The sequence below is a fragment of the Dipodomys ordii genome, unplaced genomic scaffold, assembly GCF_000151885.1.
Source record: "Dipodomys ordii isolate 6190 unplaced genomic scaffold, Dord_2.0 Scaffold56, whole genome shotgun sequence".
Taxonomy (NCBI): Eukaryota; Metazoa; Chordata; class Mammalia; order Rodentia; family Heteromyidae; genus Dipodomys; species Dipodomys ordii.
Window position 1 is genome coordinate 3,297,121 of NW_012267272.1, and position 27,972 is coordinate 3,325,092.

Below are 27,972 nucleotides of genomic sequence, written 5' to 3' on the forward strand. Positions count from 1 at the left end.
ATGACCAGACCCAAAAAAAAAAATCTCAAAAGTCTGCAACAGGTCTTTAGTCAAGATGACCCAAACAATCCAAAGGAGGATAATCAGAGAATCTCTCGGATTTTTTCCTGGATAAGGAACTGTCATTCAGCAATCATCAGATATAAGATTTTTAGGGCTGTCTTCACTAGAGTTGGCCACTGGTTTCACTCCTATTTAGATTTTATGGCAGAATTATGCTCTGGCATAAGTTAGTTATGCAATGTCCTTTTTCTATCAAAGGAACACTGAAGTGTTTTTTTAAAAAATGCACATATTAAGTCCTATGACTGACAAAAAATGCACATCTTTGTACATTAAGTATGAGCAATGCTGAGATTTCACATTTCCGAGTGACAGTGTGGTGATTCTACTGCTTTGGAGACTGTTTAAGAAACAGGTTCCTCTCTTACCCTAGGCCTCTGTGGGCATCCGTGTTTCCAATGCTCTCATTGGAGTAGCTCTGTGTATATCAACTATCTTCATCTTCATAATAACCTTTGAGTAGGTGTCCTTATCTGCTCCATTTTGCAAAGACAGAGAGACTAAGTAACTTTCCCAAGATCACAGGATTCAGTATTCTCATTCCAGCATCCAAGTGTCATCCTGAATCCAAACATAATCCCTTAATGCCAACAGATCTCAAAAGTTAGGGTCCATCATCATCACCTGGGGAGCGGGAGGTGGGAGGGGGCACGCGCAGGGAGAAGTATTGTTGAAATAGATTGTCTCACGCCATTGTTTCTAACTCCATAGGTCTAGGGTAGGTCCTGAGAATTTGCATTCTAACAAGTTCTCCCATGATGCTAATGCTGCTGGTCCCAAGGAACACCTTGAAAACTTTCACTGCACTGTGGGTGAAGAGAGAGATGGCTCCAACCCACCCCCTTCATATTGCACAAGTGAGTAATGGGTAAATGCTTAGAGTGTAGTGTTCATTTCCTCATTGATTCCTCACAGTAACCCTATAGGCTATCTATCTATCATAGATCCTCCTCATATTCTCTCCAGTTTACAGGTAAATGAATCAAAGCACAGAGAACTTTAAGAACTTGGCCATAGCCATGTGGTTGCTAAGTGGCAGAATATTTGACCACCTGCAAGTGATCCCTGCATTCTTGCTCTTAACAATATCTCCCCAATGTCTTTCACAAGAGACTGTTGCCTAGAAATGTGCATCAAAGACATTGCCCCCTGGCACCAAGGGGAGAACCCAGTTACTGCTGTCTTCAGAAAGTCCACAGCCAGAGCAAGAACAGAGTGTCAGTTACAACCATGTAGGCAGTAACTTGGGCTAGTTAAGCTGACCTTTGCCCTTTGGGAACCCAGTCCATCCTCACCCAAAGCAGCAAGAATCTGGGAGGGAGAATATAAACGGTGAAACTCCATCCTACCTTCCATTTTCATAAACCATCAGCTCTAGGGACAGAAAGATGAGCTTCTCTAGGAGTTGGGAAAATAGGACCTGGGAGTTTGAAACTGGATTTGAAAAATGAACTTTTTAATACCATGTCTGAATACCAAATACCAGGATTAACTTTTTTTGTATGTACCACGACTGGGGATTAAACTCAGGGCCTGTGCTTATACTGGCTTGTTTTTTACTCAAGGGTAACACTCTACCCCTTGAGCCATCCCTCCCTATCTGACTTTTTGCTGGTTAATTGAAGATAAAAGTCTTATGGACTTTTTCGGCCTGTGCTGGCTTCAAAGCATGATCTTCAGATCTTAGCCTCCTGAGTAGCTAGGATTGTAAGCATTAACCACCAGAACCTAACCAGGACTAATTTTTACATTCCCAGAGGAAACTGTTTTAGTTATCTAATATAGTTGAAATATCACCAAATCTGGTCATTAAGTCCTCAGTGAGAAGTAAAACTTAACAATGGTTAAGTTAAGGGACAGTTATTGAAGAGGGAGGCCATATATATTATTATGTGATTTCACACCAAGTTTGGAAACCACTCCTTTTTTTGTTTGTTGTGGGGCTTGAACTCTGGGCCTGCATGTTGCCCCTGAGCTCTTCAGCTCAAGGCCAGAGCTCTACCACTTGAGCCACAGAGCCACTTCTAAACCACTCATTCTCTTCAGAGCTGATTTATTCTATAGTTGTCTGAACAAGCAGGATTCAGACATTCTCACTATGCTACCTCATTTCCACGTATTGAAGGGCATAACTGCTTCACCGTCATCCCCAAAGAGAGGTCTACAGTGACAGAAGAGATTGGAAAGGCAGCTTCAAGGTTATAGACTTTGAGCTAAGTCTTGGTTAGTACTTCAAGGTATGACATTAGTAACAGTTTGAGAGGTTCCAGCTTATACTAGGCCATCCTACACCCAGCAAAAGACCTTGAAGGGCCTGAGGGTTAGCTTCTGTGATGTCACAAAGAACTGACTGCTACACTCACTTCATTTTCTCATGAAAGCCTCTGCTAAACACATTCAAAGTATACAGCTACCTAAAATAAATTAAATTCTTAACACAACTTCCATGTGGACATTTTACTAAAAATGAATTCTTCGCCGGGCGCTGGTGGCTCACGCCTGTAATCCTAGCTACTCAGGAGGCTGAGATCTGAGGATCGCAGTTCAAAGCCAGCCCGGGCAGGAGAGACCGTGAGACTCCTATCTCCAATAAACCACCAGAAAACCGGAAGTGGCGCTGTAGCTCAAGTGGTAGAGCACTCGCCTTGAGCTGAAGAGCTGAGGGACAGCGCCCAAGCCCAGAGTTCAAGCCCCATGGCCGACAAAAAAAAAAGAATTCTCCTCCTGATCCCAGGCCTTTGGAGCTTCTCAATGTGTCTATGGGGGGGGGGGGGTCTTGATAGGTTTTGCTACTTTTTCCTTTTACTCTACATTTAAAATAGTATCTTTCCTACTTGCAGCCTTGAAGTAAACTAGCCAAAAAGAAAACAAAAGTAGAAGAGAAATAACTGCTGGAGTAAATCTGCTTTTCCAAAAGGCACAGGCTGATTAGATATGAGTCTATCCAGTAATCTTCTCTGGATCATAGAAAATCCTTGATAGGAATTTAGGTTTTATATCCACTTTAATTTGAAGGCAAAGAACTCCATTGCTATTTATGCTACTATCTAGAGGAGAAGAGTAAGTATGAAACAGTTTTTTTTATTTAGAGTCTTTAAAAAGAAGCAAACATTTAAGAAAAATGTTTTAGATTTTCTCAGGAAAGAGATGAATCCTCACAAAACCTCCTTAAAATATCAACTCCAGCTAAGCTGTAACTATACAGTGTAGCCTATATAATTCACAGTCCTTCTCTAGGGCCTGTACTCTCTGCTTTCCTTGACAAGGACTTCCTGTGGCCCACCTCAGGGCTCATCCTCTGCTCAGTTATCTAGAGCCTTCCCTGATCACACCTCAAACAACTGCCTTACCAAAGAGCCTGGTCCTCAGCTTGTTCTACACTTCTTTCAGCTTTATCTCCATGGTAATTATCATTATCTCACTAGTTTAGATTGCTGCTTTTGATTGTGTTTTCTCCCATTGGAACATAATCCCTCTTGTAGATTTACTTGGAAAATAGTCCTTGGCACAGTATTCAATACAGATTGGTTGAATTAAGGGTAGAATGAATATGATTTTTAAAGATTTGCTCAACTCCTAAATATTTTTATTATGAACCTAAATGATCTTCTTTTACTTTATGGTTTTCCTGACATATTTGGACTGGCTTTGCCGTATATTTTTATATAACCAAGCTAGATCATTCCTCAGAGCTTTACTTTGTGTATCTGACATCCTATGTCTTGTATAACCGTGATTAAAACCCAACGTAAAAGTAGATTCTGTAATATAAAGATTCCCTATGCATTTTCAGTTGCCAATATTACAATAGCACAGACTGGGTACATTTAAAAAGGATTATTTTGGCTTTGGTTCTGGAGGTTCAATGTCAACAAGGAATGTCTGGTGGAATTCTTGTTGGCAGAGTCCTGAGGGACCACAAGGCTCCCCATAGACATGGAAGAGAAAGTGGGGAACAGGGTACCCTCTTGTTGATCTTCACATAAAGCCACTGGCATTTAATAATCATGGGGGACTCACCTTGATGGTCTTATCTAATACTATCACCTCCCACACCTAAACATGTCAAATTGTGTTTTTACTCTTAAATTTTCACAATGGCAATGAACCTCTGCAGGGTAGAGCTCAAACTACAAGCAGTCCACAGAAGAGATTCTATGTACACATCACCTTTCGGGACAACAAAGAAAGCAAAGCACAACTGTAAAGACTAAATTTCCAAAACATTTTATCTAAGAAACTTCTATTTAGCAGGCCAAGGGGTAATTAAAAAAAAAAGAGTCCAGACTTTTACATTGTTGACCTTAAAAAGGCTTATTTTAATACAATTATGAAGTCTAAAAAGATGTTAAGTCACTTCCATACTTAACCCATCATGCCTTGCCTTTTATTCTTTTAAACTTTCTGCATTCTATTATCTCCATTTCTACAATATTACAAATCCGGTGGAAGATTGTGACTCATGTAGGCATTGATCAAACATCTACATATTTTTTCCAAGCTATATCTGGAAAAGTACATATCTGGGATGTACATAAATAATCAATAATGCCTCTGTCTGTTATAATAAATCACATTTAATTAGATAAGGCAAGATATTAGCTATGCCCACAAAAACAGGAAGTGTTCCAATATGTTAGCTAACTAAAGAGACTGTCTAAGATGTTAAGAACTGTGAGTCTGCCCTCTAATATTGATTTCTCTAAATCAAGTGTTTAGGAAGGATACAGTAATCTCTTTTCCAGAACAAAAGTCACACTTTCACAGAATGGAACTCGATGTGTGGCCCAACATACTTTCAATTTAATCTTCTAACTGCAAGTAGTAGTTTCCAATGCCACTCTTATATCTGTGATCCAGACAAAGAAACTTCAGCCTAGAAAATTAAGTTGTCAGAGGTCCTTGTTAAGCTGTTAAGAGACCATGACTTCCAAAGCTCAGCAGAGTTAACTGTTCGACTGTCTTCTCTCTTCCCCTGGCAAACAACTGACCAACAGAACGGTAGGGACACAAGGATGTTCCAACCTCATTCCTAGGTCCGCCTCCACACTCCTTTTCCCTAACCTCTCCTGGTGTCCTCTGCAGCCCCTTGATGTTAGGCCTCCACTTCCAGTCTTTCCCGGATTACCTGTGTCTCCAGCCCAAACCCTGCACTGGTTCATAGCGTCTTCACTGGTTGCTAGGCGATCCCCAAGGGCTGTACCAAGTCTTGCCAGGGTGGGGCCATTGCCCAGGTAACCAGTGACCTGCTTTGGATGGAGGGGCAGGTCTGGGACTGCTCATCTACAGTGAAGTTCCTTCCGGCCTGTGGATGTCTGGAGTCTCAGGGACCTGAAATCTCTTCCCAGCACGGTGGTGGAGCCCCCTTGGCCTTGGCTGAAGACTTGGGGAGAGAGAGAGGACGCAGAGGGCTCGCCCCCAGAAAGAAGGGAACATTGGAGGCGCCCCCCTGAGGGAAGCCATCTCAGATACGAGCTAGCTCCTACACTCTGCCCAACCAACCCCACGGAAGTGAAGGAGGAAAGAAGACTGGGCACCAGGCCCCGGGGCTTAATCGTGCTCCCCACCAACAAGCCAATCCAGCCATCGTCACTGGGTTCATTCGCAGACCTGCCTCAGGAATGGGACACCCGCCAAGCGCCCCTTAAATACCTTTGTGGGGCTTTCCTGGTGCTAAGGTTTTATTCCACCCCAGGTTAGCACCCAGGGTGAAAGACTCCAGCTGCTTGTTGGTGCAGTTTTCCACATTTGGGGTTATGATCCTCAGGCTGAAACTTCAGCCCCAAACAGTTTTCTCTGTCGCCTTTGTAGTTATCTATGATGCAACTTGGCCTTTCTTGCATGGGATGCATGCTCCACCATATTAGGTCTGGGAGCTTCAGTAGTTGAGTATGAAAGAATTTACAAAAAGTCGAAAGAGGCAAGAAGGGAGACCCAAGGTTTATTTGCTACCTAGAATGGTAAACGAGCAGATACCATAGATAGGGAAGGCCAGTGTGGAGTGAAGGCTGAGTTTATATTTAAGATATTGAAGAAATATACCACTGACATTTTAGTTCAAGCTGGAGTGATGGGTTTTTTCGAGGTTTCTGCCAAGGTGATTGTCAGGAATATATTGTCAGAACAGGATGTAAATAGGATCCTGCTTGGAGTCCAGAAAAGTTTTTCTAAAACAAAGTAAAGCAACCTCTCTTCCAGACAAAATGGAGTCTGTTACAAAATGGAGTAGGTTAGTCTAATTGGGGTTGAGGCCTTATTTCCCCCCCAGTACAGGGGAATTAATTACTTGAATGTTTACTGTGAGTGATACTTATTCTAGAGGAGTTGGAAGAGGATCTGTTTTCTGTCATTTCTTCCTGCGGAATAGGTTTGGAGAGTTATCCTTGAAAGGTTAAGAGGTCACTCTTAGGAAAAAGCTGAAGTTAGTTTAAAAAGCAAGGTTGGTTTTAAAGAATACTCTTTGTTAATTGGGTCAGACTCTTTGGGATAAAAGTAATAAAGAGGTGGATGATACAGAATACAGAAATGAGAAGGCACACAATGGCAGCCTGGTCCTAAGAAATCCAAGACCAATTATTTAATTTTAATTAAACCAAGTTCATCCATATTGGAACCCTTTTTCTTTGAATTTACTGGTCTGTTGTAACAACTCACTTAAGTTCAAATGTAAGGTTTCAGGCTCATTTCCATAAAAACAGCTTTTTAAAAAGCTCATGTTATATGCAACATGACCTGCTGTAACAGATCAAGAGCTCTTCTGTTCTGAAGAATGATCCCAGTTAAAAAAGTTTGGATTGTAACTGTATCCTCATAGTGTCAGGAGTTTGGGGTTCTTTTTTTTTTTTTTACCATTTGTGAAGCCATTTGTTGAGATAGATACCTGGCAGTTGAAAAAAAGTGTACAATACCTGAATACCAATGCTCAGGGTTACAAAAGCAGTAATCGGCTCTCTTCCTGTTCATCTAGACAGACCATAGGCAAGAAAAGGAATTGGAGATGAACTAATTTTTATGGATAGCATGTTAGATTCTATAATACAAGTGCCTAATCAATTAGAGAGCATACAAAGGAAGGCTGATAAATGCACAAAGAAAATACAATCTTTTAGATGAAGGAACGCACAGATGTAAGATAATAAAGTTGGTAAAAGCTGGCATGCAACATTGAAGGTATAGTTAACTCTTTCTTCCCATGTTATAAATTGGCCATAAGGATGAGAAGCTCATGAATGAGACGGAATAAATGGGGAGACCAGATTAAGAAATGATGGGGAAATAAGGAACTTAGATAATCAAGATAGGAATCCATATCATCCATATGTTGATTAGTTAGGTAGATGCCAAGAATCGGAGTTTTAATGAACAGTAAGTTAAATTAGGTGGCAAGCACATTGTGGTTCTTGTGTAGGGTTATTTATTATTTGAAGACTGGAAACAAAGCCCAGTTGTTTGGTTTAGGAAGACTCCTGTGAGCAGGAGAGATGAAGGTATGATTTGTGGCTTTATCCCATCTGACAGAAGGATGTGGGCAGCCTTTGATTACAGTCTTGAGTAGTGACTGATCCTTGGGTAGCAAAAGTCGGATCTGTCACAAGCTAACACTTGCTTTTGCACAGATAGGGATCTGGGTTTGTAACTGAGCTTACTATAAAATGGGCTCCTGGATAGACATAGCAATTTGAGAGGGTGAATTACAAAGGTGTTTATGTAACAAGGAAGGTTTCGAGTAGGACTCCAACCTCCTGGTTGTGGGCCTGGTTGGGGAAGCACTGTCAAGGAGAGATTTGACCATGCCATTGGAAGTCAGGAAAAGCAATGAGTTCTGACAAGACTGCACATGTGCAAAACCAGCAGCCCTTATGAACACAAGCATTGAGAGCTTGAAGTAATGTAGTATGGCTTATAGTCATGAAATAAAGATGAAGGGAAGTTAGAATGGAACAAGGAGTAGTATGATCATAGATGTGGCAATGGGGAGTAGAGGCAACACACCCCAGCCACCTGATAACATTGTGAACCATTTTATAGACAATACCCCCAAGAGATGCTATGGTATGAGACATGGTCCAAAAGACCCCAAGGCAGCAGTATTGTTTAATGAGGAGAGGACTAGCAAGATGGAGAGGTTCCTTGCAATGGAAGGGTGAAGAAGACGGAGTTCAAGTCTTGGAAAGTTCATAATGAGGTATAGAGAACTTTAAGAGTAAGGCACTGACAGATTATGGTAGTAATGATGAGGAAATAGGGCCTGTAAGTTTAAAAAGAGGGCAGACTCAGTTGCCCCATTATAAATGAGATTAATTCACTTCTCTGTTAATTAATCTTTTGCTCACTAAGATTAATTAGTTTACTTGAGACTTGGCTATGTTGACGGTGAGGTCTGGAGTCTGGTCTGGCATTGGAGCCAATAAATTAATTCATTAATTAATCAATTAATTAATCATCAGTGTCTAGAAATCCCAGGAGCAGCGAGCCAACTGGAGATGTTTCACATAGAGGAGCCATTAGATCCCTGAAGGGGACCACTCTTTCTTAAAGTAGGGACAGTCCCTCATCCAATGGCTCTCTTGTTAACCTGGGGCCAAAAGGGAACCATTTTGAGGGGCGGTCCTTATTTCAGGAGCCAGTATGTATACAATTGAAGCAGGTTCTATTATTGGCCCCCTCCAGAGGCACTGGGTTGTTTGGCCAGACTGGGGTAAGACCTCCCTCTAGTGGCATTACCAATAGCAGCAGCCATCAGCTTAGTCTGCTCCTTTTTCAGAGGTGGTGGTCTCTTCGTCCGGTTCAGCCTCCCTTTGTTTCTCATTCCTACTGTTCAAGAATTTTTAAAGTCCCATCAACTTGTTCTGAAATGGGTATCTGGATCATTCTCAGGGGCCAACTAAGAGCTGAAGTTTATGGTCAAGGGAGCTTTTCTTTTCAAGTCAATGAGAAATCAGACATGGAAAAAGAACCTGAACTCTCAAAGGTCCCTCCACTTTCTGACACCGTTGTAAGAGGGGAGAGAAAAGAGAGATGGCTTTGAGGTTTAGAGGGGTGCCAAGACCCAGTGGACCCCACAGAACCACAAATAGAGGAGACTTGAGAGGATGGGGAAGATGGTGGCAAAGTGGTATCCTCTGGATTAGGTGTCAGACGATCTTGAGAGGAGAAAGCCCCAGAGAAGAATCCAGAAGTAGGAGGGCCATATGACTGCTAAAGGTTTGAAGAGGCTAGAGGAGGATGGGGAGAGTGAGGAGAGATTCTGAAGGGCCTGAGAAGGTTGATAAATTGAGGGATCATCTAGAGAGGGAGACCATCGGCAGATTGAGAAGTAAAAGACAAGAGAGAGTCAAAAGGAACGTGACAGGTGGATCGGAAGCCTGGGTCTTGATAGAAAGCCAGAGAGGCCTGGGACTAAGGGACTTCTAAGTATTTCTTTAGGCAGCAGCATAGAGATGGAGTTGTAGAATAGTACTAAATTTAAGAGAGCCATCGTCAGCCTTCACATCCTGCTGAGGCTAGGAACATTACAGTAGAAGATTAAAGTCTTTCCTTTGGGGTTGGTCAGGCCCATCTTCTTCCAGTTTTCAAGGAGACAGTCCCCACGAGACTCTAACCATTCAAAAACCCAAAGTGGTGCTGTGGCCCAAAGTGGTAGAGTACTAGTCTTGAGCAGAAGAGCTGCTCAAGGCCAACACCCAGGCCCTGAGTTCAAGCCCCACAAACGACCAAAAAGAACCAAAAAACAAAACTATATGACTACCAATGGAGCATGCAGGGGGTTGAGTAGAGTAGAAATCAATAGCAACTATGAAAACAGAACAATAAAGTTTGTTGGGATTGTTTGGGGAAAGGGGAGGAAAGGCAGGGTGCTAGAGAGAGTGATATTGATTGGAATCCATTGTAAATGTATGGAAATGTAACAATGAAATTTCTGTATAACTAATGTAAGCAAAAAAGTCTGTATTATTATACTTAATGGCTTTGAATAAACTATAATTTTTTCTTGCTTTATAATCTCATTCATGGCTTAGGATAATTCTGAATGTACTATTACTATTCTGAATGTACTATTATTCTGAATGTATAGTGTCTGATTGGCTACATAATCTGGAAATTTCTTTTTCAGTTAAATTACTTATTTGATTTGTCTTTTATTGTGACTTGTCTCATAGTAATGAAGCATTTCTTCAACGAAGGTTTTATTAGCTCAATCCTAATTTAGTTTTTACAAACTTGTCATTGTTAAGACAATTGAACTTTTCTTAAGTAGTCACTTAATGTAAAATATGCCTTCAGCTTAACAAGAGAAACTGTCAAATAATTTCCTTAGAAATTGTTTTACAGCTTATCCACATAATAAAAGATTTTCAAGCCAAACACTAGAAGAGATGTCAGAAGGTTCAGAAAAGGAAGACACTTCAGACAGAACAATCAGTGATGATGATGAATCGGTATGTTTTCCGTAATTTCTATCTTATATTTTGAAATAAAAACATATATTCACATAGTATAAAATACAGTTGATGTAAAATCAGTTCGATGGATAATGATAGAAGGGGTAAGGTTGATTGGAATACATTACAGACAATATATTCCCCCCTTGTATAACTAATATATGCTAAAAATAAATCCAGTAGGTATTTAAGTCATTGTCATTCAAATTGGGAAATAATATGACTGAAAGTTAAGCTATTATTGGGTACAATATGTCTTGTCTTGAAAGAAAAAAAACTATCCTGGTGTTTTCTTTAGGGAATATTTTCAGCAAGAGTCTTGTGGGATGTATTAAAATGTGTGCATTAAGTCATTAGTGTTTATTTTTATAATTGATGTCCACTTATTTTCTTGTATATAATTCTACTGTGTCACCTCCTAGTCTGTATCATATTAAAATCGTTTAAGTTCTAATACTCTGATATATCACAGTAATAGTAAAGGTTAAAATGGTTCTGATATTACAAACAAAAGAATAAGTAAGAAGAAAAATGTAGAGTCTTAAGAAATATTTTAACTGTTTCTAGTCCATATTTCTGAGAGATTTTCTTCAAATTTTATTAAAATATTATCGTGTATATAAAATCCAGAAATACCCTTTAAGCTCATAGTTTTCTGGGTTTGTTTTTTTTGGGGGGTGTTAATCTCGATTGTTGGGGTTTTTTTCCTATTTAAAAAAAATTTATTGTCAAGGTGATTTATAGAGGGGTTACAGTTACATACGTAGTGAGTAAATTTCTTGTCAAACTTGTTACCCCCTCTCTCATTTTTCTCCCACTTTCCCTCCAACCCCCTCCCCCCACAAGTTGTACAGATCATTTCCAACATATTCTCTTGTGAGTATGGCTGTTGCATTGGTTCCACCTTTATCCTTAGTGTGTGTGTGTGTGTGTGTGAGAGAGAGAGAGAGAGAGAGAGAGATCATGGGCCTGGGCACTGTCCCTGAGCTCTTTTTTGCTCAAGGCTAGTGCTCTCTCACTTTGAGCCACAGCACCACTTCCCATTTTCTGGTGATTAATTAGAGTTAAAAGTCTCACAGACTTTCCTGCCAGGTTGGCTTCGAACTTCAATCCTCAGTTCTCAGCTTCCTGAGTAGCTAGGATTACAGGTGTGAGCCACCAGCACCCCGCTTAATTTATTCTTTTTGGGGGGGATCCGGTCATGGGGCCTGAACTCTGGGCCTTGGCGCTGTCCCTCAGCTCTTCAGCTCAAGGCTAGCGCTCTACCACTTGAGCCACAGCGCCACTTCCAGCTTTTTTCTTTTTGCTAATGTGGTGCTGAGGAATCGAACCCAGGGCCTCATGCATGCAAGGCAAGCGCTCTACCACTGAGCCATCTTCCCAGCCCCTTATTTTATTCTTAATCTAAATTGTTTTCTGAAGTTCCCAAACATTGGTCATTTGCTACAGATATAATTATGACCACAGCAAGTGGAAGAGGAGCAGTCAAGATGCAAATTTGATGGTTCCAGGATATTGGAGATACTGCTTTGAGACCAGAAACCCACAATAAATTCTTTTTTTTTGGGGGGGGGGGTCTGGTCGTGGAGCCTGAACTCTGGGCCTGGGCCCTGTCCCTCAGCTCTTCAGCTCAAGGCTAGTGCTCTACCACTTGAGCCACAGTGCCACTTCCAGCTTTTTTCTTTTTGCTTATGTGGTGCCGAGGAATTGAACCCAGGGCCTCAGGCATGCAAGGCAAGCACTCTACCACTGAGCCATCTTCCCAGCCCCCACAATAAATTCTTAAACTTTCTTATTTATTAAACGTTAAAGACAAGTACTCAGTTCCAAGAACAAACACAGATGTGAAAATATTCTAAATTTGAAACTGTTGGTTTTTAAATTTAAAAATTCTCTTGTTTCAGGATGAGGATTCATTCATAAAATTTTTTGATGAAGATATTCGTGAATGTACACTGCTAACAGGTTTCAACTTTTCACTTTTTTATCATGAGATCTTAAGTTGATAAGATAAAGAAACTAAAAACAAGCTCAGATTTAATAAAATAATCATCATATTGATAGAGAGAGAGAAAAATGTATATTCACTTCCATAAGTATCTTTTTAGAATTTAAATTCTTCAGTATGGTGTTACCTAAACCCAATTTATGATTGAAAATAATGGAAGAAATTGGATGTAAGTGATGGTTACTTTATAGTTGTCACTAAGCATTGGAATTGGCTTTGTCATCAGCACTAATGGCTTACCCCTGTAATCCTAATGACTCAGGAGGCTGAGATCTGAGGATCGCAGTTTGAAGCCAGTCCAGGCAGGAAAGCCTGTGAGACTCTTATCTCCAATTAACCACAAACAGCCAGAAGTGGATCTGTGGCTCAAATGGTAGAGCACTATCTTTGAACAAAGAAAAAACAAAAAAAGAAAGAAATCTCAGGGATACCATCCAGGTCCTGAGTTTAAGCCTCAGGACCTGCCCAAGACAGACAGATAGATGATAGATAGATAGATAGATGATAGATAGATAGATAATTAAATTACTTTTAAAAAATAAAATGTGGGCTGAGAATGTGGGTCAAGTGGTAGAGCACTAGCCTTGAGCAAAGGTGGTCAGGGACAGTGCCCAGGCCCTGAGTGCAAGCCCCAGGACTGGCAAAAAAAAATGTATACAGGTACAGGTGGATAACCTAGCTACTTAGGAGGCTAAGATCTGAAGATCATGGTTCAAAGCTAACCCAGGCAGGAAAGTCTATGTGACTCTAATCTCCACTAAACTACCAAATACACTGGAAGTGGAGCTGTGATTCAAGTGGAAGAGCACTAGCCTTGAGCAAAACAAAGCTCAGGGACAAACTCCAGGCACTGAGTTCAAACCTCAGGACCAACACACACACACACACACACACACACACACACACACACACACACACACACACACACACACACACACACGCGCGCGATCAATAAAATAATTTTTTAAGTAAGCAGAAAAAGAGAGACAAGAGAGAGAGAAAAAACAGACATTTTTAAGTACTGGTTGAGAATTCAGCATGAATGCATGATATATATAAGTTGACAAACATTTTTGGCTCTTATGAGGGTCAGCTGCCACAAACATTCATAAACATTTTCTATTTAAAATATCATGAATTATTCACTAGTAGAAAGGATATGCATGGATGAAATAGTGTTGGAAGAAAAACAAGAAGTCACATAAAGCACATAGGAATTGGGGCTTTCCTTCTCCCTCCTTGTGTTGGAAACTTTTCCACCAGACGCTCTTGGCGACCCATTCTTCCCTCGGACCACCCAGATTCTCTTGGAGTATCAGCTAGGACGATGGGTGCCACGCCTTCGAGAGCCTCGAGATTTATACGGCGTCTCTTCTTCTGGCCCATTGAGTCCCACACGGTGGCCCTACCACTGTGAGGTCATCAATGAAAAAGTCCACCATATTGGTAAGTGTTTACCCAGACATTAGAGATTTTACTTCGTTAAAACGGTGTTAGAATGTGCATTCCAACAGAAATCTTTTCAGGTTCTCGTGCAGATCCTACATAGTTTTCTTCATTGCGTTGAATTATCTGTTTATATTCTCACATCTCACTGAGCTTACTGAGGATCCTTAACTTGAATTTCATTCAAGCAGTGCATAGATGTCCTTTATTTGAAGACATGTTTCTTGGGAATTCCTTTTGTGGGAGTGGTTTTTTCCTTCCTTTTGTGTCCCTATGTTGCTATGTACACATCTGGTGTGTCAATGAACTGTTCTGATGTTACAAGTTTTTCATACTAATGAGTTATAGGGTGTTGGTTGGGTTAGTATATTGGTTTGGGTTCAGAATGAGTACAAAGGTTAAAAAAAAATCTTCATGTCAATTCTCCTTTGGCTATGATCAATGTCAGCAGGACTTACAAGTGTCTCAAAAGGACTGTAGGCATTTGTGGAGGTAGCAGGGCACACCAGGCCCTGCAGGGGTGAGTACAACCAGGAGGAACCTTATCAGAGTGGTGGTAGAGCTGGGAGGAGAGGGAACACAGGGATGTTCTGTTGTCAGGCCTCTCAAGAGCAAGCGCTACTGACGGTAAGGGGGATGACCTCTAACAATGGCAGTTGTGCTGAGAATGAAAATCGTGGCAGACGTGGCCCATGCCCACAGGACAAGAACCATTGGCGTCAGAGTGATAATACTGGGCTGGACCAAAAGGAACTTGTCCCCAGATGTGGTCCCCACTTGGGTAAAGACCACTGGGTAAGACAGGAGACTTGTCCTCAGGCCTTACATGATCTTGGATGTAGAAAATCCTAAGCAATCTGCCGGGAAAGGTTAAGAACTAATAAATGAACTCAACAAGGTTGCAGAATACAAGGTAGCATATAAAAATCAATTGTATTTCTACATAGCTGAGATCTGAGGATCTCAGCTCAAAGCCAGGTAGGGCAGAAGATCTGTGAGACTCTTATCTGCAATCAGTCAGCAAAAAGCCAAAAGTGGAGGTGTAGTTCAAGTGATAAAGAGACAGCTTTGAACAAAAAAGCCAAGTGAGAGCATAATGTCCCAAGTTCAAGTTCTAAGACTAGTAAAATAGATGGCTAAATAATATACCATATTCACAAATTAGTTCTTACATCATGATAAAAGTCCTTCTCAAATTGGCCTACATGTAAAATACCATTCTTATTAGAATATTAACTGGCTATTTAGTAGAAATTGACATACTGTTCCTAAAAGTCACATGGAAAACCAAGAAACCCTGGTCTCTCCTTCCCCCTCTTTAAAAACACAACAAAACAAAATTTGGAAGGAACAAAGCTGAGAACTCACATCTTCTGTGTTCAAGACTCACAGTGATTTAGATGGTATGGTTCAATCATGTGGCTAGACATATAGACCAGTGGATAAACTTAAAAGTACAGAAATAAACACAAAGATCTGTAATGGGTCTCAGTGAGCCTCAAAGATCTCTGCACCCTCACACTAGCCCACTTTATTAACTGCACCTGCTGGCTGGTTGCTATGAAAACCTGTGGCAGTACAGCCTTCAGGATGCCAGTGCTGGGGGCTGGTTTTCTTTGGCAAGTGTACTGGTTGGCTGGCAGGTTCCAGAAAAGTCTTTCATTTATGGTCTGTCCAGGTGATTTGTTGTCATAGGGCAGAAGTAGTACTTTGTTAACTCTCTGTGTCTCTTAGCTAAAATTGGAAGTCATTTTCAGAAGTCTTAAACCTATGAAAGACAGGAAGCTGGGTAAATGATTCTAAATTTAAAAAGAGTTAAAATGCAGGATAATCAAAGGCAGCATGTGATTTTCAACTAGATCCTTTTACTATGGACTGTGTTGTTGGTACAACTGGAAAATTTCACACAGGAGTCTAAGGTATGATTATACAGGAGCCATCCTATTTTGTAGGAAATATACAGCAGAGTATTTGGAGACGATTAAGTGTCATGGTAAGTATTTTGGGGAGGGAGAGTCTTTCAACTTTTCTGTATGTTTTCACTGTATCAAAATAATATATATAATTACAAAATAAAATATTTTTAAATCTCTAAAGGTATAAACGACTGCTATGCAGAGACCATAAAGCATTATTGATAGAAATTTTATGAGACATTAATTAATTAATTAAGGCTATAGCAGGTTCATAGTCTCATTGTTTTAAAGATACCAGTTGTGTCAGTGATTGATCTGTAGGTTAAAATAGTGTGCATATATGTGTGAAACATCATAATGAAACCCATTTAAGTGATGAGAATAAGCTAAAAAGAAAAAGAACAGCAGAAATATAAAATAACTGCGGAATGAGGGTACTAGTTGTAAGGAGAAGGGCAAATGGAGAGGGGGAAGGTGGTAAATATGGTCAAAATACTACTTGTACATGTGTGAAAATGGAACAGTAAAGCTTGAGATGGTTTGGGGAGGGGAGGATAGATAAGGGAAAAGGACAGATCAAGGTACATATATGGACATGTCCAAATAAAACCCTGTTGCACAATCTAATTGATGTTAATTGAAAAAGAAGGGGAAAAAGACCATCAGGTGGCGCCATTGCTAAATTAATCTGGAACATTTAGACATGTACAGAGTATTGTTTTAACTTTGGCCTAGATAGTAATTAATTTTCTAGAGAAAACTTCCCTTGAGAACAAATCATTTAGCAAATAAATAAAGGAAATGCTACTCTATCTTGTTATACTTAAGCATTCCATTATGGCTCGAAATGGCTTGAGTTTGCATTTCCTTGATTGTTAGTAAGTCCCAGAAATGTTTCATGGACATCTTAAGAAGTTGAATTTAACTTATAATAAGCAACGGTGAAAAAGTGGAGGAAATAGAGCCTTCAAAATTGCTGGTGAAGGGTAAATTGGTTAAGACACAAGATGAAATTTCAATAATCTTAGAATGGCTTTTCTGTAATGAGAATACATAATTGGATAGAAAGCATTTGTGGTAATAAACCTGAATTATATCATTTATACGTAAATGTGGATACTTACCCTATATTAGTTGTTCAGTCATCCATCCAATCATTCATCCATCTTTCTCACCATCCACCCATTTAAGCTACAGACATTTAAGTGCCTATTGCTTCAAATACTATACAAATAACATTTTTAATGACCAAGCAGAATTAAAATGAGTGAATGCTAGACTGAAATTGCATAAGGCTGATTCTCAAAATATGGTTCTCAGTAAGGAGACTGTGGAAAACTGAAACCTTGACATTTATATGAGTTTTTTTTCCAGTTTGGATAAGAGATATTTGTATTTCTTTAAATAATAGTTATTAAGAAAAAAGTAATAGCATATGCTGAAGTTAAGGAAATCTCCAACTATTTCTTTGATAAGCAGACTACACAAAGACAAATAAGTAAAATACTCCCTGTGTTTGCAGAATAGAAACTAAGTTATAAGTTTGTGATTCATTTTGACTTAATTAAGGTTTTCAACTAATAAATGTAATTTACTATTAATTGATAATTGATTGTGTGTTGTTTGATTAATCCTGTAATGTACAGTGGTACATATTTGCATTCATACAGGAGTTTATGTAGTGGATCTCTGTAGGTAGACTTTGCCACTATTCATTAACTTAAATACAGTGACATTGCTAGAGCAAATGTACCCCTAATATTCAAAACATTTGCCCAGTAGTGCTTATTTCTTATCACCAGATTCTTGTTCAACTAAGGTAGTTGTGTAGGTACACACATGACAAGGGTAGTTTTCCCCAAAATAGATCACAATCTGAAAGATTTGTAATGACATAGACAACTTTTAAGACATTAGTAAAAGAAATTAAGCTGGCAGGTAATGTTTTCAAATGGAAGTCTGTGAATACACACCCTTTTGTGAGAGAAGGAATCTGAAAATGCTTACAGACTGAAGGCATTACCATGACCACGAAAGAGGCTGAAGATAACAGTGAAAGAAAGAAGGAAAGGTGGTACAGTGACCTCAGAGATGTGATAGAATGACATCAATGACTGAGGAAGAATAAAAATCACAACATCAAATTGACAGTGAGCACAAAGCAAGCTTGTATTACTCAATAAGATAATTTTTGAGTATGGTATTCTCACAATAAAAAAATAATAATAAAAAGAAAAATTAAAAAAAGATAATTTTTGAACAAGATACAAAGGAATGCAAGTTTTGTTACAGTGTGATGGTGTTTATTGTTTTCAGTGAACCTAGCCTGCTCAAAACACCAAAATTTAGCCTAGATCTACACTTAATTTTTCCCATTTTCTTTTGATGTTGTATTTATAGAATCCCTTCCTCTCTTCTTTTCCAGATTGGACTCCTTTTTTTCCTGAGCCAGTGTACATCCCCACAGGCCTGGAAATTGAACCTACCTATTCAAACTCCAAGGAGAATACAGTAGTTTATCTGGCGGAAGATAGTGAGTGCTAATAAGATAGGTTGCTGTAACATACAATTTGGACTGGTTTCTATGACTCACACCTGTAATCCTAGCTACTCAGGAGGCTGAGGTATGAGGACTGCAGTTCAAAGCCAGCCTGAGCAGGAAAGTCTATGAGAATTTTACCTCCAATTAAGTGGAGCTGTGGTTAGTAAAGTACTAGCCTTGAGCTGAGGGATAGTACCCAGATCAAGTTCAAGCCCCAGGGCTAGTATATATACACACACACCAAAAAACCACACATGGATTGCTGTTTAGATATACTTGTTTTGCTGTTTGTAGTGGGAAAATCAGAAATTACCAGGAAGTCTCTGTTCCTATGAAAAATGATGGGTTACATATTGATTCAAATGTTCAGCTAGTACTAATTAATTTTTGAAGATATACTAGTTTATGCTGAGTAGCTTTATTAGAATGAATTCTGCCTGACATGGTTTTTGAAGGTAAAGTTATCAACAATTGTTAGCCTCTCTGCATCTCTTTCAATCACTCTTTTCATTTCATGCCTGTTTGATGCATTTCTTAGAGTTACCATTTTATAACCCAAGAAAATGCCCCACATTCAAATAACATCCAAGATTATATCCCATGAAAGTGTTACTACTCAAGATCAATATTTGCACTTTGCAAGCTTTATTAATACACACTCAATCTGCTCTTATGATAGAGAATGCTGACAGTCAAACTTAGAATCTTAGCCTGTGTATTACTATAAGGAATATTCTAACATCACCAAGGGGGTGGGCAGGAATTTATGGCACAAATTCACCATCAGAGTTTACTATTTGGTGTTTTCATATATTAAAAATATCTTTACAGAGAGCATCCAGGTTTTATTTAAAGGGATATCTACAGATTTTTTTTTCCTTTTGTCAGTCATGGGGCTTGAACTCTGGGCCTGGGCACTGTCCCTGAGTTCTTCAGTTCAAGGAGAGTGCTCTACCACTCGAGCCAAAGCTCCACTCCCTTATTTAAAGGTCTTTCTAGAAATAACGTATTTTCACATACATTTCTAAACACCTAAAGAGAAAAGGCACCTCTGACTTTTAAAAAAATTGTTTTAAAATACTTATATTAACTTGGCTTACAGCTTCCAGGCATAGCCAAAGTGAGATCTGAGTTTTTAAAAAATTAAAATAATTGAGGTGATTCAGTCAGAGGCTTGTACAGAATTAGAAAGCACACCTTGAGTAATTTGAGAAAATTTAATTGAGTGAATTTACAAAAGGGTGAACAAAGCTAAGAGATACTAAAATGGAATGGTGAAATCTCATAGTCATGTACAGTAGCAGGGCATGTGTAGGGGTGTGTGTGTGTGTGCATGTGTGTGTGTGTGTGTTACTTAAAATAAACTTTATGCTTCAGTTTTGTTTCTGTTGAGCCATCTTTGAGCTCAGTGATTATTCCTCTGATCCATGCAGTTCATCAAAGGTAAGCTCTGCTTCTGTGTAGTGTTTTCATTTTTCACATGCAAGTTAATGCTTTCTGACGATAACCATCTGGAAATACTCACCTGCTCTTTTTCTTGAACCGTTAGTTTATTAATCATATGTCTTCTGAAATCTCTATCTGACAGATCCAACATCTTTATCTTATAGAATGGTTATGTTTTGTAGCTTTGTCTCTTGACAATACATGGAAGATTCGTGTGTGTGCATGTGTGTGTGTGTGTGTGTGCGCGCGCACATGCGTGCGCATGTATTTCGAAATCTTCAGGTTATTATCTGGAGGTATTGTGGAAGACAATAAAAACAACTTGTCTTTATGCCTAAAAATTGGAAAAATAACCAGCCAAATTTCCACTTGCTAACTCTTCAGTATATGTGTATGAGATGGGGGAGGGGCAGGGTGTTACCTTAGTAATTCAGGAAATGAGCTGGGATTAGATTTATTTTTTGCTCGTGTTAACCTTCATTGCACTACAGGCTTCAAATCCCACATTATCATTTAGGATGGAGCTCGAGTGATGGGCTGCAGTAGCAGCCTTCATTTTCCCTTTGCTCTATATCTCATGGAGGATCTCTTTGAACTTTGTACAGTACTCCCAAATGTCTAGTTAGTTGGTTCTCATGGCTTGTTTTAGCCTGGTTTGAGAGAAGAAGTAGAAATGCATTATCATTCTACTTAGGCCTCAACCTTACTCACACACCAGGTCTCTGGTTCTTAGAAATGAAGTCTTCAGAGTACTCCAGTGTCTTCCAGTGTGTAAACCCTGCTTTTCCTCAAGGAATAAAGGATTTGGTTTATTTTTCCTTTTCAATCAATTTCCTTTTCCTAGGTAGTATTCATGCATACCAGTGCCCTATTGGTGCCAGTGTTTGTTGCCCTTACCCCAGAATTTAAGATTTTGCTCCATAAGTAGGAAGGAGAAGTGATTTGGGCAGATTTTGTGCCAGTCTCTGCAGTGCTTGCCACTGCCCCACCCCCATCCTTTCCTCCCCACACACAAGGTGCACCATAAATGGTAATTACTCTGGATTTATCCATGATTTCTCTGAATACCTGGTGAGGTCCAGGAGAATGCCCTTACATCTGTATATCCTTGATATCTTCCCAGAGACTCTGTATTCTCTTTCTAGTCCACTCCACCTTTGCCAATTGGCTTAACACTTCCGACTCCGTGCTCCTCACTGGAGTGTGCACCAGGTAAGTTAGTGTTCATGTCCCAGTTCTCCTTGGAAGTGTCTTAGATCTTATAGAAGCAGTGTTCCTGCAACCAGGATAGCTATACATTTATCCACAGCAATGTTTTTTTGTTTGTTTGTTTGGGGGTCAGTCATGGAGCCTGAGCTCTGGGCCTGGGCGCTGTCCCTCAGTTCTTTGGCCCAAGGCTAGCGCTCTACCACTTGACCAACAGTCCACTTTCAGCAGGTTTTGTTTTTTGGTTTTTTTCTGCTTATGTGGTGCTGAGGATCTTTGCTCTCTTTAGAAATGTATTACCTCACTTTCAAATATATTCATTAGATATCTTATTGTCATTGATTTAGTCTTTCCTTACCAGCTTACAAAGAACCCTGTTTTGTATATTTCCGAGTTGGCGGTAATCGAACAGCCTTGAAGCACCCTGCGGATAATTGTGACAACACCTTGATATTTGAAGCAAGGTTTGAAAGCGGGAATCTACAGAAGGTAGTCAAAGTGTAGGTTTTAATTATTTTTATTTGAGGAGCAAAACACCAAATGTTTGTTTGTTTCTGTTTTAGGTCTTTATCTTAAAGTTCTTGGTATCTGCTACTACTGCTCTGTAATTCCTTAAGTATAAGTGCTAATTAGAGATATCAAGGATTTGAAATAATTATTTTACCTGTTCCTAGTTGATTATTTGCAATAAAGTATACTCACATGCTAATTCAAACAGTTAGCTGACAAGGGAAAAAAGACACAAGTAAGATAAACTTTGTATATATAACTAATATTCCAATGGAATGCTATCTTTCTTCATAATTTAAAACTATTTAATGGCTAAGTCTGGAGTCCAGACAGTTATCAAACACAATCCTTGTATACTGAAAGCATTCACACTTTGGAATCTATGTGATCATGTTAACTTTTAAATGCTTTTAAATGTCTCTGAATGATAATTATTTCATATCCCAAGGATTCGAATTAGTATAAAATAGAAATCTGTGTTTGATGCAAAAGAAAGGATTTTTCTTCCATTTCCATAACTCCTTAATCATTTATTTTACAAAATGCAATTACATTGAAATATGCAGATTTGATCAGACTCTTGCATTTTTTAATGTGCTGTGTTGAAATTACAAAGGCTTTAGAGCTAGCATACAGTTTCTCGTGCAGGAAAAGATTTCAATGCTTTTCTACATTTTTAATTAGCATGAATTAGTTGTACAAGGGGTTTCATGTTGACAGATCTATACATGCATGCAATGTCCCTTGATCAGACTCATGCCCCCCCTCCCTCTCTCTCTCCCTCTCTCCTCCCCCTGACCCTTTTCCCAAACCAACCCCAGCCAGCTCCATTGCTCTGTTTTCATACCCAGACATACTATATGTTGAACACATTCACCCTCCTTTGCCTTGGCCATTTTCCCTCCCACCTCCCACTAGTCCTTCCCATAGGACCTGTTTTACATTCCTGTCCTTTTTTTTTCTTTTTAGTGTGTGCTAATTGTTCCAAGGAGTTTCACTGTGGTATTTCACATATTTACAGATACTCACATATTCACAGATTGGTCCCTTGCTTCCTCTCACTCCCCCCATCCTTGCTGCCCAAAGGTTATTCTGCAGCTCTCAGCAGCATCCTCAGTCACCGATGCCATGTGTTTTAGTGTTCTTCTCCCTGTAACATTCTCTTTCTCCCCACACATCCTCTCAGGCATTCCCATCAGACAGACATCTATGCCATTTCACATTCTGTATCTTTTGAAGTCACTTGGTATTGGGTACTGTCTTAAGTGAACATGATTTACCCCGCTCCTCTCTCCCCCTCCCAAAAACAGTACTTCTGGGCACCGGTGGCTCACAACTATAATCCTAGCTATTCAGGAGGCTGAGATCTGAGGCTCGCAGTTCAAAACCAGCCAGGGCAGGGAAGTCTGTGAGCTTCTTCTCTCCAATAAACCATTCAGCAAAAGCCAGATGTGGGGCTGTGGCTCAAGTGGTAGAGATCTAGCCTTCAGCAAAAGAAAAAAAAGTTCAGGGACAGGGTCCAGGAAACCCCAGGACAAAAAAGAAAAAGAAAAAAGAAGTACCATGTGGGAACAGGTGAAATAGATTTTTTGAATAAGGTAATTTTTTTTTCATTTAATGTAAACGGGGGGAGGCCATTTTTACCCTCTTCCAGACTGGTTTTCTCCCTCCCCCCCCCACACACACCCCATCCCTTTCCATTTCTTGTGCCCCAGGGCGGAGTATGAATACCAGCTGACGCTGCGCCCGGACCTCTTCACCAATAAACACACCCAGTGGTTCTATTTCCAAGTCACCAACACCCAGGCCGCCACGCTCTACAGATTCACCATCGTCAACTTCACCAAGCCCGCCAGCCTTTACAACCGGGGCATGCGCCCCCTGTTCTACTCGGAAAAGGAGGCCCAGAGCCACCACATCGGCTGGCAGCGGACGGGGGACCAGATCAAGTACTACAAAAACAACCTGGGCCAGGAGGGCCGCCCGTTCTTCTCGCTCACCTGGACCTGTCAGTTTCCCCACAGCCAGGACACCTGCTACTTCGCCCACTGCTACCCGTACACCTACAGCAACCTGCAGGACTACCTGTCGGCCGTGAACAGCGACCCGGTGCGCTCCCAGTTCTGCAAGATCCGCGTGCTGTGCCACACGCTGGCGCGCAACATGGTGTACGTGCTCACCATCACCTCTCCCCTGAAGAACCCCGACTCCAGCAAGCGCCAGGCCGTGATCCTGACCGCCAGGGTCCACCCCGGCGAGACCAACAGCTCCTGGATGATGAAAGGCTTCCTCGATTACCTTCTGGGAGACTCGAGCGACGCGCAGCTCCTGCGGGACACCTTCGTCTTCAAGGTGGTCCCCATGCTCAACCCGGACGGGGTGATCGTGGGGAACTACCGATGCTCCTTATCCGGACGGGACTTGAACCGCAACTATACGTCCTTGGTGAAGGAATCTTTCCCTGCTGTGTGGTACACGCGGAACATGATCCACAGGTAAGTGGGGGGAGCCGGGGGGCGGGGGAGAAGAAGAAGCCTCACATTAACCTCTCTGCTTAATTGGTAAATGGCCTAGTAAGAATTTTAGTTTATTTTTTCACTCTCACCAGCTTGCTTACTTAGTTCACTCTTTACTTTTCCTAAGATCGTTTTGGAACGACTCCCTGAGTCGGATCTTAATATTCTCATGGCCTGAGTGCTACCAGATTCGCTAACTTCCCCTTCAAGAGTGGCTCTGTGAAACAAATAGTGGAATTTGCATGTCCCAAATTCAGTCTCTTGCCAAAACGAGCAGGAGGATCTTTGAATCTCTCTTGTGAAAGTTCTCTGCATCTCACAGGCTGTTCTAACATTGTGCTGGACATTGTTCTGACACTGGCTGTGTGAGCCTTTGGATTATCAGCTTACATAGTTATTCAATAAGCAAGCAGCTCATCTGGCCCCAAAAAGTTTAAATTTTTTTTTTTTTAGTTTAAAGGTTTAAATTTTCTAAATAGTTTACATGAGTTCTGGTCTCATAGCTATAATCCTCCCTACTCAGAAGGCTAAGATCTTGAGGATCATGGTTGGAAGTCAGCCAAGGGTTTAAAAAAAGTCCATAAAACTCCATCCCCATAATAACAAGCAAAGAGCCAGGCTTGGAGGTGTGTGGCTCACGTGGTAGAGCACCAGCTAAGCAAGAAAGAAGCCAGACAAACTCAAGGATCTGAGTTTAAACTGCACAACTGGCAAAAATAAAATTAAATTAAACTAAAAAGAATCTGAAACAAAAAAATGAGCATGATATTTAATTACTTATGGACCCTCTAAGTGAATTATTTGATAGATCAGGTTATAACAAAACATCTGCTACAGGAGGTTGATTGGAGTAAAAGAGCATCCATTCCAAGTTTAAAGCCTCTTAATCTTCCTTATTAAGGACATAAATTGGGAGTAAAACATGCCACACTGAAATCCTGCTATCTCATTTATTAACTTATAACCTTGTGCAATTAAGAAAGCAAACTAAGACTAAACAAGTCATGTATAAAGTGGAAATAATAACTCCTGTATAAGAGGGTGTTATCTCTAATGGGCTCAGAATAGATTGAAACACTGAAGACTCTAAATATAGCTAACGTGATTCCTCAAATGTGAAAAGAATCCTTGTAAATGATGTAGCATTATTGGACTGTCATAATAATACATACTTGGATAGGCATGCTATCTCCTTATCCACTGCTACTAACTAGGATTCTTCACAGTGGCAAGCACAAGAATCCTGTTACAAAGCGGAGGGCCCCAATGACACCCCTCAATTCCTCAGAGGAGCTGACAGGTTTTAGAAGCACTTAGCATGGTGCCAGTTAGGCAGTTCAGCCTCAATTTTCACTTTTATATAAATCCTTTTGTCTGCTTCAGAAAACAGGAAGTGACGTGCAGAGCCCCACAAAAAGAACTGGAAGTTGCTTTGTGTTATATGTTTCACCCTGACTTCCCTGAAACTATCTGGGAAATGTTCGAGTGATAAAAAATAGTTGGTACTTCTTTTGTTACCTGGGGAGGCAAGCAATAGAAAGAACTGACGAGTGATATCCTAGGCTGGATTCTAGCATAGAATAAGGATAATGAGTGGTGGGGGAAAAAAAAAACTAGTGAAATCTCAATGAAGTTGAGCAGTTAGTTCATAGTAATGTGGCATTATTGGTGTCTTTAGGTTAGCTTGTTTTTGTGTACAGGGCATTAAACTCGGTCCTTCTCAAGCTTAATAAGCAAGTGTTCTGCTGCTTAAACCACACATCTGGTCCTTTTAGTTTTGTTTTATGTAATAGGTTAAAATTTAAGGGAAATAGAGATGTTTAGTGAGAATGCTCTTTTTTAGAACTATAGTTTAAATTTAAAAAAGGGTTTTAATATAATTTAAGGGAGCTCCTAGGATGCCTATTTGATACACTGTGATGTATCTTGGTTTCACACATGATGTATTACAGGCCAAACCCTCGGGCCTGCTCTGTGGAAGCTAATTTAAATGTCTCAGTTCTTCTCAGATTATCTTGTAGGAAGGAAAGGCAGGACTCTATTCAATAAGTTTCAGAAAGATTTCCAAGAAAGAAAGAAACTGATTTTGTAGGTGAGCAAAGTAAGAAGTCAGCCCCATCTATTTTGTCAGATAAGCAACTGGAAGGCTAGTATACTTAAATAATATTAGAATGCATTTTCATATACAATACTTAATATAAAATACTTATATCTTAGTTACCAGCAACTAGGAAGAAACTCCAAACTGTTAATTCATGTAAGATGAGAAACATGAATATCCTCTTTTACTTTAAAAGTAATATTTCTTCAGGAATTATCTAGAAGTAAAAGTTTCCATTGACAGGTCATTAAAAAGAAATTTTTATTTAAAAATACATCATATTCTTCATCTATAAGGATTTGATGTTTGTGCTTTATAGTCTGGTTTGTTGTCCTAACACACTATGATCTGTTAGGGGCTTTTGCCAATAGAATGTGATCTGTTAGAATTTATTACACTAAATGAGGCAAGAGCAAGAATTAATATGTATAATAAGTTTCCATTTGAAATTAGCTTAAGGTATATTACTTTTTAATGAAAACAGTCCTTTAAATGTTTTGATTTGGGGTTTTTTGGGGGAGATGAGTTGCTTGTTTGATTTGGGTTTTGCTGGGTTTTATCAAGGTTTGAACTCAGGGCCTTGAACTTGCTAAGCAAGCTCTCTATTACTTGAGTCATGCCCCAGTCTTTTGTGCTTCAGCTACTTTTCAGAGAGAGTCTCATAGATACTTTATTTTTGCCCTGAACTATGATCCTCCTACTTATACCTCCCACATAGCTAGAATTACAGACTAACCCAGCACTTTTTGTTGAGATGCAGTCTTACCTACTTTTCACCTTGGCTTGTCTCAGACCTCAGTCCTCCCATTTCTGATTCCCAAGTAGTTGGGATTACAGAAGTGAGCCATCATGACCTGCCCTAAATGCTTTTAGATGTTAATATTTTGGTTATAAATGTAATATGCGTCACACTATAATACCACTTTGTAATACCATTATGATAGTATTTTAGCAGTATCCCTCTCTATATAACAAATCATCTATGTGATATTGATTAGGCAATGCTATGTCAAGTTTCAAAATATGAAAAAAAGACAAAAATGCTCCTAATCCCACCCCCCTGGCACCATTTTTTACCTTTTCAAAGCCTCCTTTATGGATCATTTTCATTGATCAGTTTGAGAAGCTTGTTACCATTTTTATTGAGTTCTAAGGATTGGGATCTGAAGGAATGTATAGTCATTTCTGTGAAATATTTTATTTGAAATTTTTGTCAGGAAAATTCAATTTCAATTCCAGTACTATTTCTCTTAGAATAACAGTCAGTCACCAAATTAATGAAGGGTTAATTGAAAGTCATGTTTAACACCAAGGCCTCAGGCATGCAGTTATTAACAACTGTGTGGGAAGCCTCTCTTGAGACTAGCACTCTTCTGGGTGATTTCAAGTGTTCCAAAAATATTGAACTAAGAAAACTCCTTGGTGAATGTCAAGTAATTGGTCAAGTGATACAGAAGTTCCAAAGGAAGAAAATGGCTGAGCTTCAGCAGTTAGGAAAGAAGTGAGAATGCAGATGTGTTTTTGATCATCAGGGTACCACACACGTTTATAAAGATAACGACGAAATACTTTCCAGTCAAAAAGAAATGACATAGAGGGCTGGGAAGGTGGCTCAGTGGTAGAGCGCTTGCCTTGCATGCATGAGGCCATGGGTTCCATTCCTCAGCACCACATAAGCAAAAAAGAAAAAAGCTGGAAGTGGCGCTGTAGCTCAAGTGGTAGAGTGCTAGCCTTGAGCTGAAGAGCTGAGGGACAGCGCCCAGGCCCAGAGTTCAG

The 27,972-nt window shown here is 39.9% G+C and overlaps 1 protein-coding gene across 1 annotated transcript in view; it reads left to right on the forward strand.

Annotated features, from left to right (window-relative positions):
• The first annotated feature begins 10,439 nt into the window (after positions 1-10,439).
• The window catches only part of Agbl3 (ATP/GTP binding protein-like 3), a 39,497-nt gene continuing 21,964 nt past the window's right edge, over positions 10,440-27,972 (forward strand). Inside the window, exons 1-6 of the mRNA XM_013021544.1 lie at positions 10,440-10,502; positions 12,410-12,470; positions 13,777-13,959; positions 18,301-18,408; positions 21,431-21,569; positions 23,295-24,074. Coding sequence (XP_012876998.1) covers positions 10,440-10,502; positions 12,410-12,470; positions 13,777-13,959; positions 18,301-18,408; positions 21,431-21,569; positions 23,295-24,074 — 1,334 coding nt within the window. The remainder of the gene's footprint in view (positions 10,503-12,409; positions 12,471-13,776; positions 13,960-18,300; positions 18,409-21,430; positions 21,570-23,294; positions 24,075-27,972) is intronic.